The 14,238-nt window shown below is 36.1% G+C and overlaps 1 protein-coding gene across 4 annotated transcripts; it reads left to right on the forward strand.

Moving 5' to 3' along the window:
* Positions 1-1,237: 1,237 nt before the first annotated feature.
* On the forward strand, positions 1,238-9,159 carry LOC130046260 (failed axon connections homolog). 4 transcript variants are annotated; one of them, XM_056163654.1, is made up of 7 exons: positions 1,238-1,655; positions 3,506-3,655; positions 5,078-5,201; positions 5,436-5,638; positions 6,024-6,226; positions 6,534-6,650; positions 8,799-9,159. In XM_056163654.1, exons 2-7 carry the CDS (start codon positions 3,540-3,542, stop codon positions 8,933-8,935), a joined length of 900 nt encoding a protein of 299 aa, XP_056019629.1. In that variant the 5' UTR covers positions 1,238-1,655; positions 3,506-3,539; the 3' UTR covers positions 8,936-9,159. The 4 variants fall into 4 exon arrangements, with proteins under 4 accessions (XP_056019629.1, XP_056019630.1, XP_056019628.1 ...); XM_056163655.1 differs by lacking the exon at positions 1,238-1,655 and adding an exon at positions 2,105-2,407 and having other exon boundaries at positions 8,832-9,159; XM_056163653.1 differs by lacking the exon at positions 1,238-1,655 and adding an exon at positions 2,143-2,407.
* Positions 9,160-14,238: the final 5,079 nt, after the last annotated feature.

Here is a 14,238-nt window from a genome sequence, read left to right on the forward strand (position 1 = left end):
TGTTTGAAATCCGAAATAACTATGAAGTTTTAGAGCTAAATATAGCCAAAAACAGCGTGCCAAAAAAGTGGAGCCATTTCGTCCAAGGATAAGAGCTATGCATGAGGGAGATAATCCTTAATTTTGAAATGAATTTCTAAATTTTATAACAGCAGTTAAATATACATCCGTATTTTCAAGCTAGTAACGAAGTACTTAGGTACTGGGCTGTAGAGACCCTCGGGGACTAACAGTCCACCAGCAGAGGCCTCGACCCAGGGGTCATAATGTAAAACTTATACGGTACCAATTTTGATGCACCAGATGTATCTGATGGTTTGTATCGTACGATACCGGTAGATATCAAACTGCGCTAACTTTATTGTATCTTGTTTAACGTCTCTCTCGAGAATTTTTCACTTATGTGAAGACGTCACCAAGACCGGTGAAGGCCTTCAAATGTAAGCCTTTGCTCGGTGCTTACGGCCATTGAGCAGTAAGGATTCTTTAACGTGCCACACCTACTATGACACGAGACATTCGTTTTTATGGTCATTTCCAAGGACCCGTGACATTCTTCCTCCGAGGGCGATGGAACTGTCACTACCAGTTTTAACGACTTCCGTCTGCCGCGGACTGGATTCGAACCCCCAGCCTTCCGCATGCTCTAACCTCTAGACCACCACTGTGGTCAGTGAAGCAGAGACTCTTACAGCCCCATATAATGTATGTCGGTACATCAGTATAAAAAAAGTGATGGAAGCGTTTTGTGTGGTGTTGAATGTGACGTATCCCGGGTTCATTTGGTGCATGGATTGATTGATTGATTGTATCTTGCTTAATTTAAAGGCCGGGAGTAACCTAGAAAAATGTACACCCCTACAGCAATTAAGCATATATGGCAAGAGGGCAGGGCTTAGCAGTGTTATCAGAATAAGCAGCAGTCTGATGCTTGACTCTACACGTGCTCTGTAGCAGACGATATTTTGAACAGGGAGACTGGCATGATTTATCAAAATAAACTAAAGTTTTCCCGCATTTTTCTACCACTCTGCTCGATCCGTGAGGCACTGAAAGGATATGTTTTTACTTTAACAAAACTTCACCCTAGGAACTACAAGATGAATTCATCATTGTTTTATCCATGTCTTTTAAAACATGTAGTTTTTTGATAATATACACATATATTGGTATATTTGATATACTAATACTTATGATTTTCCTCTTGGTACCTTTCAATTATGAGAAGAATTTGGGGGGAAATTGTAGCTGTGCAATGGAGGACATGTGCATTGAAGGATTATTAAGAAACACTTTGTCCATTATGATATTTGGAGACCTGTGATTGTTTCTTTTGACATTGTAATGTCCACACGTAAGAGTCCAGATTGAGAGTAATTTTAGAGTGATGGTTGAACAATTGGACATATTTGTCATCATTGATGAGAGACAATGGGAGTTACACAACTGGCCTAGGAGATTGTTGCTTAATCAGACAAACACCATGCTTGACATTTTTCGAGAAAAGGTACCAGCAATCCTGCAAAACTCTGAAACAGAGATCAGACTGAACAGTCCTAATGAGTTATTTTTATAAAGTTAACCAATTTTTTTTTTAAAGGAATGTGATTATATATAATTAAAAATTAAAATCTGGATTTACCAATGATATATGAGTAAGTACTTTTTTTTCCACGTTGTACAGTGATTTGATTACATGTTTCCTTTGGTGCAATCCCGCTCATCTAGAACTAGACAAACATGCTCGCGCAATATGTGAGTCAACATCCGGTGTAAACAATAACAAAAGATAATGACACCCACAAACTGCCAATCTCTAGTTTGAAATACAAATTTAGCCCTGCTTCAGATTTTTGAGGCCAAAATTAAAACTTCATGAGAATTTATATCTAAAATAGATATGACCAATATATGCACAGTTATGAGGGGAACAAGCATACCCATTTTAAAATTTCAGTACAACAGCTTAATCTTTATTTTTGCAAAATAAGTGCTGCAATCTGAATGTGACCAGAAAATTCATATATTCCACCATTTTCACCGATTGGCTGCTTTTATACCCAACTGCTGGCCTTTAACGCCTCTCTCGAGAATTTTTCACTCATATGGAGGTACATGTACGTTACCAAGATCAGTGAAGGGCTTCAAATTCAGGCCTATGCTCGCGGCGCTTACGGCCATTGAGCAGTGAAGGTTCTTTAGCGTGCCACACTTACTGTGACACGGGACAACCGTTTGTAAGGTCATCTCCGAGGACCCGTGACATTCACACCTGATGCCGAGCGTTTGGCGATGGAACTGTCACTACTTGTTTTAACGACTTAAGTCTGTCGCGGCCGGGATTCGAAACCCGGCCTCCTGCATACGGGGCATGGGGTTGGAAAGTTGATATCCACTAGATAAAGGGGTAAATATGTGATAAAATATTTTAGTGTGTTATCTTCCTAATGTGAACTATCGGGTTTACTTACACTCAGAAAGATTTACACAGGAAGACATAATTAGTTATGACAAGGGTGGGGGGGGGGGCAATAAAACGGTTTTCATTTTTTTATTTCTTTCATTAGTTAATCATTAAGCAAAATTTGAAGTTTGGCACTTCACAAAAACGATTGCATCTTGGGATGTTTAAAAATCTTCCTTGTTCGATAGCAAGCTCATGAGCACTTATTCTAATTTTACAAATCATTGATCTATCAAATCTAAATTTGTTAACATAGTCTGATCGTTTATTCATATTATGTAATTTACTGAAAAATGTTAATTTGTCATAATTATGGATATTTGCATTTTGCAAAAAAATGATCAGTATATATATAATTCCTTGTTTAATAGAATGATCAGTATATATATAATTCCTTGTTTAATAGAATTGATATATAAGGTTTTACATCACTATTTTTATTCATGATGAAAGCAAATCCTATACTATGTATTTAGTTTCTTGCCCATGAATTTGATAGTTTAGTTGTTTGATATATCTTATTAACTATAAAGATTCATCCCGAGTTTGAATATGATCTATAAGAATTTATCACAAGACTGTAAGATTACATGTCCTAAAGGTAAACGATTGAGCTCTGCTCGATCGGCATGCATCATTAGAAACTCAAGTTTACTATGAACTCCCAGAATTTCTTTTATAAATTTCATATGAATGTTTTCGTACGATTCGGATTCTTTATAATCAGGTTTTTAAAAAGTCCCCAAATTTCACTTGGAACGATATAATGAAATGGGAACAACCATAGTATCAAAAATAGTGTAATCATAAACTCAACCACAAAAACAGTAAAATCAAAGATTGTTTGATCTGCAGAATATTGTAACTAGTAAAAGCCTTTCCAGAATGTCAATTGTTCATAAACGGTGGTGTTTTTTTGTTTTCTTTGTATAGATAAATAAATTAGCAATAATATGTGCAAAATTTGCATGGCCTGTCTTTGTGTCCTATATCTTAACTTTATCATGAAGTATGAACTTCACCCCTTGGGTGCCCCTCCAGGCATTTATAGGAGTGCAGGCGTTAAACAGGCATCATGGACATGGAAACAATAAAGAGTTTCGTGACGACGCACCCCAGGGAGATCTGCATTACGGCTGTCGTGGGGGTGGCGCTAATCGCCGTCATCAGGAGGAGACGGAAGCGGGAGAAGTGAGTTAGATGATTTACTGTTTTCCGGTACCTGTATCGTTATTGTTAATTTTCATTCGACAGTCCCTTTCTTTTTACTTCAATTTGAAGGTTTAAGTGCACAGAAATCATTTCAGAGTAACGATAACATCTTAATGTTTGATAAAAACACCTTAATTTATTCACCGTACATCGAGGATCGATCGAGTTACAACAAATGTAATGCTCACTAGGGAGAATATGTACTTAGAGTTACCTCCCTTGGACGTAGCACTATTGATTTTATTTTGAGTGTTTGCTCGCATGTTATTTCAAGATTTTTCTCAAATAAACAAATTTTGTCATTTTTTTCTCTAATTACATGGTTCTTATGCATACTAATCCTTTAGCCAGACTTCCCAGCAAGGCGTTTAACATTTTGTTTATACAGTTCCTGAAACGTTACACTTTCTCACTTTAAAACCGGTGAGTGAACGCTGAACGAACACAGAGCGAATGTCGAGTGCCAATCATTCTCAAACAAGCGACCTACCTTAGTAGCTAATATACTGCACATAATGCAAAAAAATAAATAAATAAAAGGCACCCTTTTCTTTTAAAAGCAAATGTTATAGTATTATACGATTGTTGAACACATTACTCAATTTTGAAATAAATACATTGCGCACTGAGAATTGAAATGACAAAATGACTTTCATAATTGCGAACCTTTTTGCATGATTGATTCAGACATATGATTGAAGTTCATGTATACGTTTACTGGTAGATGTACTTAAGTTTCGTACGAGTTGTACACACACACACACACACACACACACACACACACACACACACACACAGATATATATATATATATATATATATATATATATATAGCTATAGCACAGGAAATTTTACTTTATTTGGATACCCACTTCCGCCCCTACTCGGGGTTGAACTCACGACCTGCGGAACCAAATCTCCCAGCAGCATGTAACCAGTGCGCTAGACTACTCGTCATATTTAAGTCATAAAACTTGCTTTCGATGACGATGGAATATTCTCGCAACGTTGTCACACGCTACACGGTCATTGAGAATGGAAATGGGATACAGTTATTTAACGTACTTTTAAGAGGATCATCGAAATAAAGTGAAATTTTCTGTGCTTGATATTAGATATTTCTTCACTTAGGGTAGTTATGTTCATTTAAGAGTTCATTACTATTTCCGTGCTTTATATATAATATTTCAAATGCAATGTATATCTTGTATGATCCTCTTAAAATACAGGTGAAGTATTTCTAACGTGTTTATAGTGGTTTTTTATTTCAAGTTTTACTCCTATGAGAGAGAGAGAGAGAGAGAGAGAGAGAACAATTGAAGAGTTAAATAACTTATAAATTTAGTTGTACAAGTGCTGTTTGTAGTTAATTTCAAGATGTCGACATTAATATTTTCACAGGAAGGTCTACCCGCCAAATACGATTGTTCACCACCAAATGGGGAGAGGACCGTACGCCCCTAGCTTAACTCCCTTTGCTGTGAAATTAGAAACCTATCTCCGGATGGCGAAAGTTCCTTTCTTGGTAAATATACATGGAATGGACCAAAACTAAACCAGTTATTGATGATATCAAAATAGGTGGATGAAATACTAAGTCAAATATCGTTTTTTGATAATTAAAAGTAACGTATACAAATTGATGTAATATGTAAGATTAGATTTTAAATTCATTTCTGTGAAAGATTTCACCACGATAACAATGAAAAGTAGCAAACTACTACATGATAACGTATGGATTTTTATGAATTTGTTTAAGAATGAGCACGACAGTGTCACCAACAAAAGCTCTAAAAACAAAGTGACGTGGATTGAGTGTAACGGGGAGGAGGTCGCGGACTCTGAGTTCTGTATCCAGTATGTAAACAATAAATTTAATGTTGACCTCGACAAAGGATTCTCTGACGAGGACAGGGCAGCGGCGTTAGCTATACAGAGAATGGTGGATGAACATTTATATTGGTGAGTACTGACTATACAGAGAATGGTGGATGAACATTTATATTGGTAAGTACTGACTGTACAGAGAATGGTGGATGAACATTTATATTGGTAAGTACTGACTATACAGAGAATGGACACTTGAAATACAAAGAATGATAGTTAAACGCGAAAAAAGTAATGCCAAAAGACCTACCAATTTATGTATATAAGATTTGATGAAATGACAATGGGGATGAGTATGTTGAATATCTAACGTTTAAGTATTGTGGATGATGCGGGATAACCTCCCCAGTCTCGAAATGTTTTTATTATATATTTTAAAACAACAATTGTCGACCTTGGATGTTACATATGTATCCTGCAACATACACAAAACGCGATCTTTATTTCTGCAATATTGCAGGGCAGTGGCATTACAGCGATGGGTGTATGATCCTAAAGATGGCATTAATGTAAGTAAAAATATGAATTTTTCGTGGACCTTGGCTCCTCTTGTACGGAGGATGATTGCCAAACAGAGCTACGCCCAGGGAGTGGGCCGACACACGGAGGAGGAAGTTCATCACGTCATGCACGAGGATCTAAAGGCTCTGTCAATGTTTATAGGTAAAATTTGTGAAATTAGAGGATTATCATATAATTCATGTTGATGTAACCTCATTTGATATTTTGTTTTTGTCCCTTAGAAAGATATCTTTACTTTTACTCATGCTTTCTTTCTTGATTGATTGATGTTTGGGGTTGAACACCGTTTAATTTATGAATTTTAATATTCTAAGCACGTCATCAAGGTCCATTTTTGCTTCACGCGACTCGTATTTATATATACAAGTACCTCTATATGTTGAAAACAAACATTTGATCCTTTCAGTGTTACTCAAGAGTATTAATTGTATGCATTCTATTTTTACAGGAAATAAGAAATTCTTATTTGGCGATAGGGTGTGTCAGGCTGACAGTTCTGTGTTTGGAATGTTGTCCCAGTTATACTGGCAGAGTTATGGGGGATATGGAGAGAAAGCCATCCATGGTAAGCCATGTTGCAACCACTAACTATATGTAATGAGATATCGTTGCATTGTGAAGCAACATAACAAACACTAATGTATTTTGGATCGTCCCACCTTTATAAACGCCTTTTCATCGTTAGAAGTCTGAATTTTCAAATACATCTAACATCCACAAAGACTATTTCAAATAATTCCCGTTCATTTCATTTGTGTACCCAAAAAAATGTCATAAGTATTATAAATTATGCGGGTGGGTTTTACCCCAACCTTTTTGTAAATCATTCTCATTCACTCGGTAATAAATGATTGGATTGTCGGTGTCCTACGTTTTGTATTGTATAGTGGGGATTGAAATTAGTATGCTCACTGAATGTTCTTTAGTGCTACCCTTCGTTAGCCTTTCACGGCAAATGAACTCCAATAATGTTTTAATTGTATAATTTTTCATTTGTATTGTATCCGAGGGATTGTATATTTTGCTTTCTTATGAGGGATTTTATTTGTCAAAATTTGGCCATTATCATGTTGCAAACGAGCGAGATGTTCAAGATGTGTAACCAGAATATAAACTGGTCCCCTATTTCAGTGCAGGACAACTTAAACTTGATAAGCTAGGGAAAGTTCAATAGAATCTACTACACCAGAGAAATTTCATATGGATGAAAAAAAAGGATATACATGTATACAACAACATTTTGAAATTGAAAAAAAATTAGTATTAGTAGAAAGCAATGTGGAAAAATTTAAAAACTTTGCAGTCGAGACACTAACCTACTGAGCTACTCAGCTAGGGAATTTAATCTACATGGAATAGACAGATATTGATGCTGTTTATACTTCCATTCATTTTTGAAAAGGAAATCAGCCGTTGTGGCGATGTCCAGAAGTATGTCTCCTTGAGGGGTATCAACTGCGACGCTTCTTGTCGACGTACTTCATAAAGTGTGTTTACTAGCGTTTCCGGAAAAGTCGGCATGAAGCATTGCATTTTATACCCCCCATGAATTTTCAATAATCAAATTCACATTCTAGTTTCATTTCTGTTAGAATCCCCAGCTGTTGAAATAGACGTAGTGTATTTATCAAGATTCACGTACGCATTGTTCACAACCGTATCGCAGTCATGAGGAAATGGCTATCATTACAATTTGTAGAGATATCATTGGAAAAAATATATGTAGATAACCAGTGGAAATAAAAAAGACATAGCCTATGGCTGGATAAGTGAACATTGGTTTAAACTAATGAAATCCTTTGTACATATGTAAAAACCAAATTATTTTGGTTGTTACAATGGGTTTCATTGATTTAAACCAACCCTTCGTATGCGATACAAATGAAAAATTATACAATACAAATGAAAATTTATACAATACAAAGCAAAAAGATCAAATACGACAACGTTTAACATGCAATACCCATTGTAATTGCTCATGCATGCACGTCATCGAGAAAATACACCATGTTCTTCCAAACATCTGCATATTCACGAATATTGTTTTATTTCAATCCTCAGAGTAGTTTTGGATTTTTCGTCAGAAAAAAATAAATAGATAAAAACTCCGGAGAAATGAAATAGTACGTGTAGAAAGAGAAAATCATGTTGACGAGTTCATGTAACTCAAACAGTCTAAAAATGTTATCAATTAATGATAACAATGCTCTTTTTTTTCTTTCTTTTTTTTTTTTTTTTTTAACTTTTTACTGGTGACTTCATAGCATTTATACAGATTTATTTACGTACTTCGTTACTAGCTTGAAAATACGGATGTATATTTGATTGCTGGGATAAAATTTAGAAATTCATTTCAAAATCAAGGATTATCTCCCTCAAGCATAGCTTTTATACTTGGACGAATTTGGCTCCAGTTTTTGGCACTCTAGTTTTCCTTTTAACTCTTTCAAGTTTATTGTTATTTCGAATTTCCAAAATTTCGGCTTGAGCATCACTGAAGAGACATTATTTGTTGAAATGCGCATCTGGTGCATCAAAATTGGTACCGTATAAGTTTTACATTTAAATTACGAAATAGTAATAGTATGATATCCCGTCCATGGGTGAATAAATTCACAGAAATAACGTTAATGCTATTGTTCTACAGAATATCCTAATTTGTGTGACTATTGTCCTACAGAATATCCTAATTTGTTTGAATTTTGCTCTACAGAATATCCTAATTTATGTGGCTATTGCTCTACAGAATATCCTAATTTATGTGCCTACTGTGATCGCATGAAGGCGGAATACTGGCCAGACTGGGACGATTGCATCACGCATGGATGGACGAGGAAAGCGACGAAATGAACGAACTCGGTATAGGTCTTGATACCCCCACACCGTCATCGTCGTACAGTCGTGTGCATCAGGATGACCTACATACACACTCCTCTCAGTTCATCAGTACAGAATGGTGTAAATTTACCTGTAACATTAGTTGCCAATTTTAATAGATATAAAACATGGAATAGATATATATGTTGTTTTGTCATTAGTAATATGCTTTCAACTAAATTCGAGATTATTCTTTGCAAGTTTGTTTGTTTTTAATTTAGTCATAAACTCAACAATTTACTTATTTGAAAGCCTGATGGGAATATACCGGTAGTATTTCAAACATGAAAATAGGTGTTATCTCGATGTTAAAAAATATATCAAGTGGGTATTCTAGCATGATCTGATCAAAGTCCAAGGTAAGACTTTAATCATATTATAGCACAAAAGCTCTGTAAAACAAAACAACCCACCGTCAATAGGTACAATGTTTACTGTGTATAAGGTTATTTTCGCCCCGTGTTACTTTCGTCCTTTATATGTGTAGATATTCGTCACGTTTTAAATTCAACTAGACATAGTTATGTTAAACAAGGTAAGTTCATCATATTTGAATTCGCACAGACTTAAATTTGCCCACTTACAGCGAGGACGAAAAAAGCGAAAATAAAATGGGGTGAACATTTCCCTGTATACAGTAATTTATGCATTAAACATTTGAAATGAGGGTTACTGGACGTGTGTCTCTTGTATACAACAGATTTTGATGTTGTTTTCATGAAGAAAGTGCTGCAACTCTGGTCTCTTGTTAGATATTCCCTTAGCTTTCCAGTGCAAGATGTTAATATCTGGTTGTTGTTTCTGCTTTTAGTTGTTCTTTCGGCCAGTAGCTTTCCTGACTCCACAATACGAAACTAAGATATCTCCAGTAGCAGTGGTTGGGCTCCTTCGAGACAGGGAGCCCGACACTGTACCTGCCTGGTGGGTCCTCTCAGGGCGAGCAACATAGCGGTTGGTTGTGATTCTAAATGTCATAATGGTTGTAAATGCATGGTGTTGTGGTCTGTTCAAGTGCGCCAGTTACGGCCGAAACACCTCCGAATTCAGCACTTAGGGTTTCTATTTAGGTTACCTCTCTCTTAGCTTCTGGTATTAAAACCCAATCTAATTAAGTTCAGATCTTCTCTAACTGTTACACTGGGGAAGTATCTGACAGCATTGCATTTGAGGTCATGTTATTGACCCCAGTCTCATGAATAATTAAATAAATAGTCGATCAATAACAATAGCTTGACAAGGAATCGTTTTACTGAAGCGTATTTGGACTGTAGGCGTCGATCCCTGAAAAACCTAAGGAGGAATGCTACATTAGAGAAATTTGATATGGATGAAAACTGGAGGATATGTACAAAACTTTCAAATCTTTATTTGGTCAAAAATGCAGTTTTAGCAGAGAGCAGTCTTATATAAATTATAACCTTCCGCTGATCTTGAACCCACAATCTACATTTTAACTACAGTGCTAACCTACTGAGCTACATCTACTCAGCTAGACAATAAAATTCTAAATTGATAGACAAATAATGCTGATATTTATTTTTTCATTCATGTTTTTAAAGGAAGTCAGCCATTATGATGATGTGGAGTACCTTCTTAAACGAATTCCAAATATCAGATACTATACATCCATTATCGTTAGAATATAATGTATGTGGTATTCTAACATCGCTCATGGCCACCGTCATCTTCGATGATTATCATCCCGTGCTTCACGGCAAAATTGTCATGTTAGCGAAAGCTGTCATTTGATTGGTCAAGTGTAAAAGGTGAAATAACACGACCTCAAACGCAATGCTGTCCGATCCTTCTCCAGTGTAACAGCGTGAGAAGATTTTAATAAGATTGGTATTAAACTTTTCCTTGACGCACAGGAGGGACTTTACACGTACCAGACAGGATTTTCCCCTGGGGTTTCTCCCAAAGCGTTTCCTATAAAAGGGTATCCACAAGGCAGCAGAGTTATTTGACACATAGTTGGAGCAAGCTTGATAAGTACTAGGGCATTTCGACACGCCGGTGGGCATATACACTGCATCTCTGCAGCCCTTGCTGCTCCGAGATCCCCGTCAATTAAGCCTTGGATACTAGATCCCAGTTGACGTGCATTGTCGCGGGAAAGCATTGAAGGCTTTGTACTGGCAAAGTAAGATTTACGCATTCCACTTTCCCTTTCACATACTAGTGGGCTAACCAGCGGCAGTAGTAGATCTACAATTTTGATCTCCGCCACATTAGACGCATGTCACTACTCTGTGGTGAAACACCACCAACGCACCTATTCTACATATCTAAGCTAACTTCTAATATTCAGTAACAGTATTTATCAAATGTGTTATTAAAACTAAGACTACAACTCAGGGATTGCGAAATTCACAAATTGTGTATGATTGTCCCTTTCTTCTTCTCCTCGATATGCAATTAGTTTTTATATAGCATCAGAAAATTAAAGAAGCTTTTCAAGTGATAAAGACAATTAATCACTATGACCATTTTGGTCCCACCCTCGTACTAAAACCCTTCAGAATTATACAATTTTGATAAAGAGCTACCTTCTCCTTTTGAATATCCATTTAGTTTCAATTTAGTATCAACAGCATTAAAAAGATGTCATTCATATTTTTGGTTTTGTGTCCCTTGAAGAATTTTTCACTGATATTGAAACGTCACCTGCAGCTCTAGGTAAAGTACCACAAATTTTGACATATCGTTAGCGCTTAGGACCATAAAAGTGAAAGTTGATGAACGTGTCAAAGCCTGCAGCGAAACGGGACCTCGGTTGTATGGTCATATACGAAAGACCCGTGACTCTCACTTGTAAATACTGAGCTTTAGGCGACTGAGCAGTCACTACCTATGTTTACGTCTTGCGTTTGACGCGGTCATGACACGAGCAGGGTTCGAACTCACGACCTCCAGCTTATGAGGCGAATGATCTAACGATTGAGTTACTCCGATCTCTGGTTTACAATGAAAGGTGAAGATAACGAACAGTGATCAATCTGAGGATATATTCAAAGTACTATATTTGGTTCTGGAAAATTGGAATCCCAACCATATCGTGTTTTCTCCCATAAGTTCGGTACTTTCTTTGAATGATGTAAATGTAAGAATCAACCATGAAACAACAGGCATATAAGGAAAAGGTAAAAATATTGATCTAATGTTACTTTACACAGAGGTAATTCATGTGTGAAGGAAAATAATTGCAACCCATCCACCCCAGGATGCTTGTAATGAGTCAAAATAACCCTTATCGTGACCAGCAAAAATTAATCACAAAGATTTAACAATTTATATACAATTATGTACAGAAAAATGTATCAATGGAAAAATAATTAAAATAAATAATTAACTTACAGTAGGTCTGATCAAAGTGTCAGATGCTGCTTTACCGCCGATCTGAATTAACACACGACAATAAAAACTCACAAATCAGCTGTAAAGTCCAATCCAATCCCAAGATGCAAAATTCCAAATATAATTCTGCAGAGTATTTATAGAATGCTTAGCAATAATGATAATAATAATAATGATAAATTTAATATAACGCCTTATATAAAAACAAATTACTCTTAGGCGCTTTACAAGGGTAAGAAGAGGAATGAAACGATAAAACACAATTAAATGAAGGACAAGTGCTTATTATCACACAATTTACAGTGTATCTATACTGAAATAAAGATTCCAGAGCCTTTTTTTTTTTACAATTTGATACTCCAGGTGTTACATTATCTTTATATTGAACTCGGACAAACATCGTTCTAAAAATAGAACACCTAGAATCTTTTCTAGGTCACATGTGTCAATCAAATATAAATGTATTCACTTAAAAAGTTTGAATGACAATGAAAACTTCATTCTGAAAAATTCAGCATATCCATTTCAGAGATTTAACAAATATATTTTCAGAAAAATATAGCAATGAAATTATTACTAACTTACAGTAGATCTAATCAAAATTCACAAAATCAGTATCCGATGATGGTTTATCTGCCATCAGGCAAACATGACAGGACATGCAAAATTCAGAAACATCCTTTCTCAACTTAGACCAATAAAAATGATTCAAGATTCTGTTGCAAGTCTTATTGACATCTAAATGATCTGCCTTGGGCTTCTCATGAGCCGACGTCGTTACATGTATGTCCCCACAATATTGTTATTTTCTGTATATTATTGTAAGGACTCGAACAAAATGAAATTTTGGGAACATGTACCCTTTTCAAGACAACAGTAAATTTACATATAAAGGAAAACTAAACAAAAATGAAATAAAAATAATTACAAACTAACATTAATAGTAAACTACAAAGGCTGAAAGTACTATATGGATATTATCAAGTGTTACATGGTGTAACAGGAGGCCCATGGGCCACATCGCTCACCCGAGCCACCATGGCCCATATCTGAAGATTTTCCATATATATTTGCATGTAAATCTTAGTCCCTATTGTGGCCCCAACCTATTCATGGAGGTCATTAATTTTTACAAACTTGAATCTGCTCTATGTCAGAAAGCTTTCATATAAATGTCAACTTCTTTGGCCCAATGGTTCTTGAGAAGAATATTTTTAAAGATTTTCCCTATACATTTGTATGTAAAACTTTGATCCCCCTATTGTGGACCCAACCTACCTCTGGGGGCTATGATTTGAACAAACTTGAATCTGCACTACGTTAGGACGCTTTCAGATAAATCTTAGCTCTTCTGGCTCTGTGGTTCTTGAAAAGACGATTTTTAAAAAGATTTTCCCTATATCTATGTAAAGCTTTGATACCCTATTATGGCCCCCAATCTACCCCCGGGGGCCATGATTTGAACAAACTAGAATCTGCACTTTGTCAGGAAGCTGTCGTGTAATATTAGTTCTTCTGGTTTATTGGTTCTTAAGAAGAAGATTTTTAAAGATTTCCCCCTATTTATTACCCTGTAAAACTTTGATCCCCTATTGTGGCCCCAACCTACCCCGGGAGCCATGATTTGAACGAACTTGAATATCCATTATGTTAGGAAGCTTTCATGCAAATTTTTAGCTCTTCTGGCTCATTGGTTCTGGAGAAGATTTTTTAAAGATTTTCCCTACAGTGTATATATTTCTATGTAAAACTTTGATCCCGTATTGTTGCCCAAACCTACCCCCGGGGGCCATGATACGAACAAAGTTGAATCTGCACTATGTCAGGAAGCCTTCATGTAAATGACAGCCCCTCTGGCCCAGTGGTTCTTAAGAAGAAAATTTTTTAATGACCCTACCTCAATTTTGCATTTTTGTGAT

The sequence above is a fragment of the Ostrea edulis genome, chromosome 4, assembly GCF_947568905.1.
Source record: "Ostrea edulis chromosome 4, xbOstEdul1.1, whole genome shotgun sequence".
Taxonomy (NCBI): domain Eukaryota; kingdom Metazoa; phylum Mollusca; class Bivalvia; order Ostreida; family Ostreidae; genus Ostrea; species Ostrea edulis.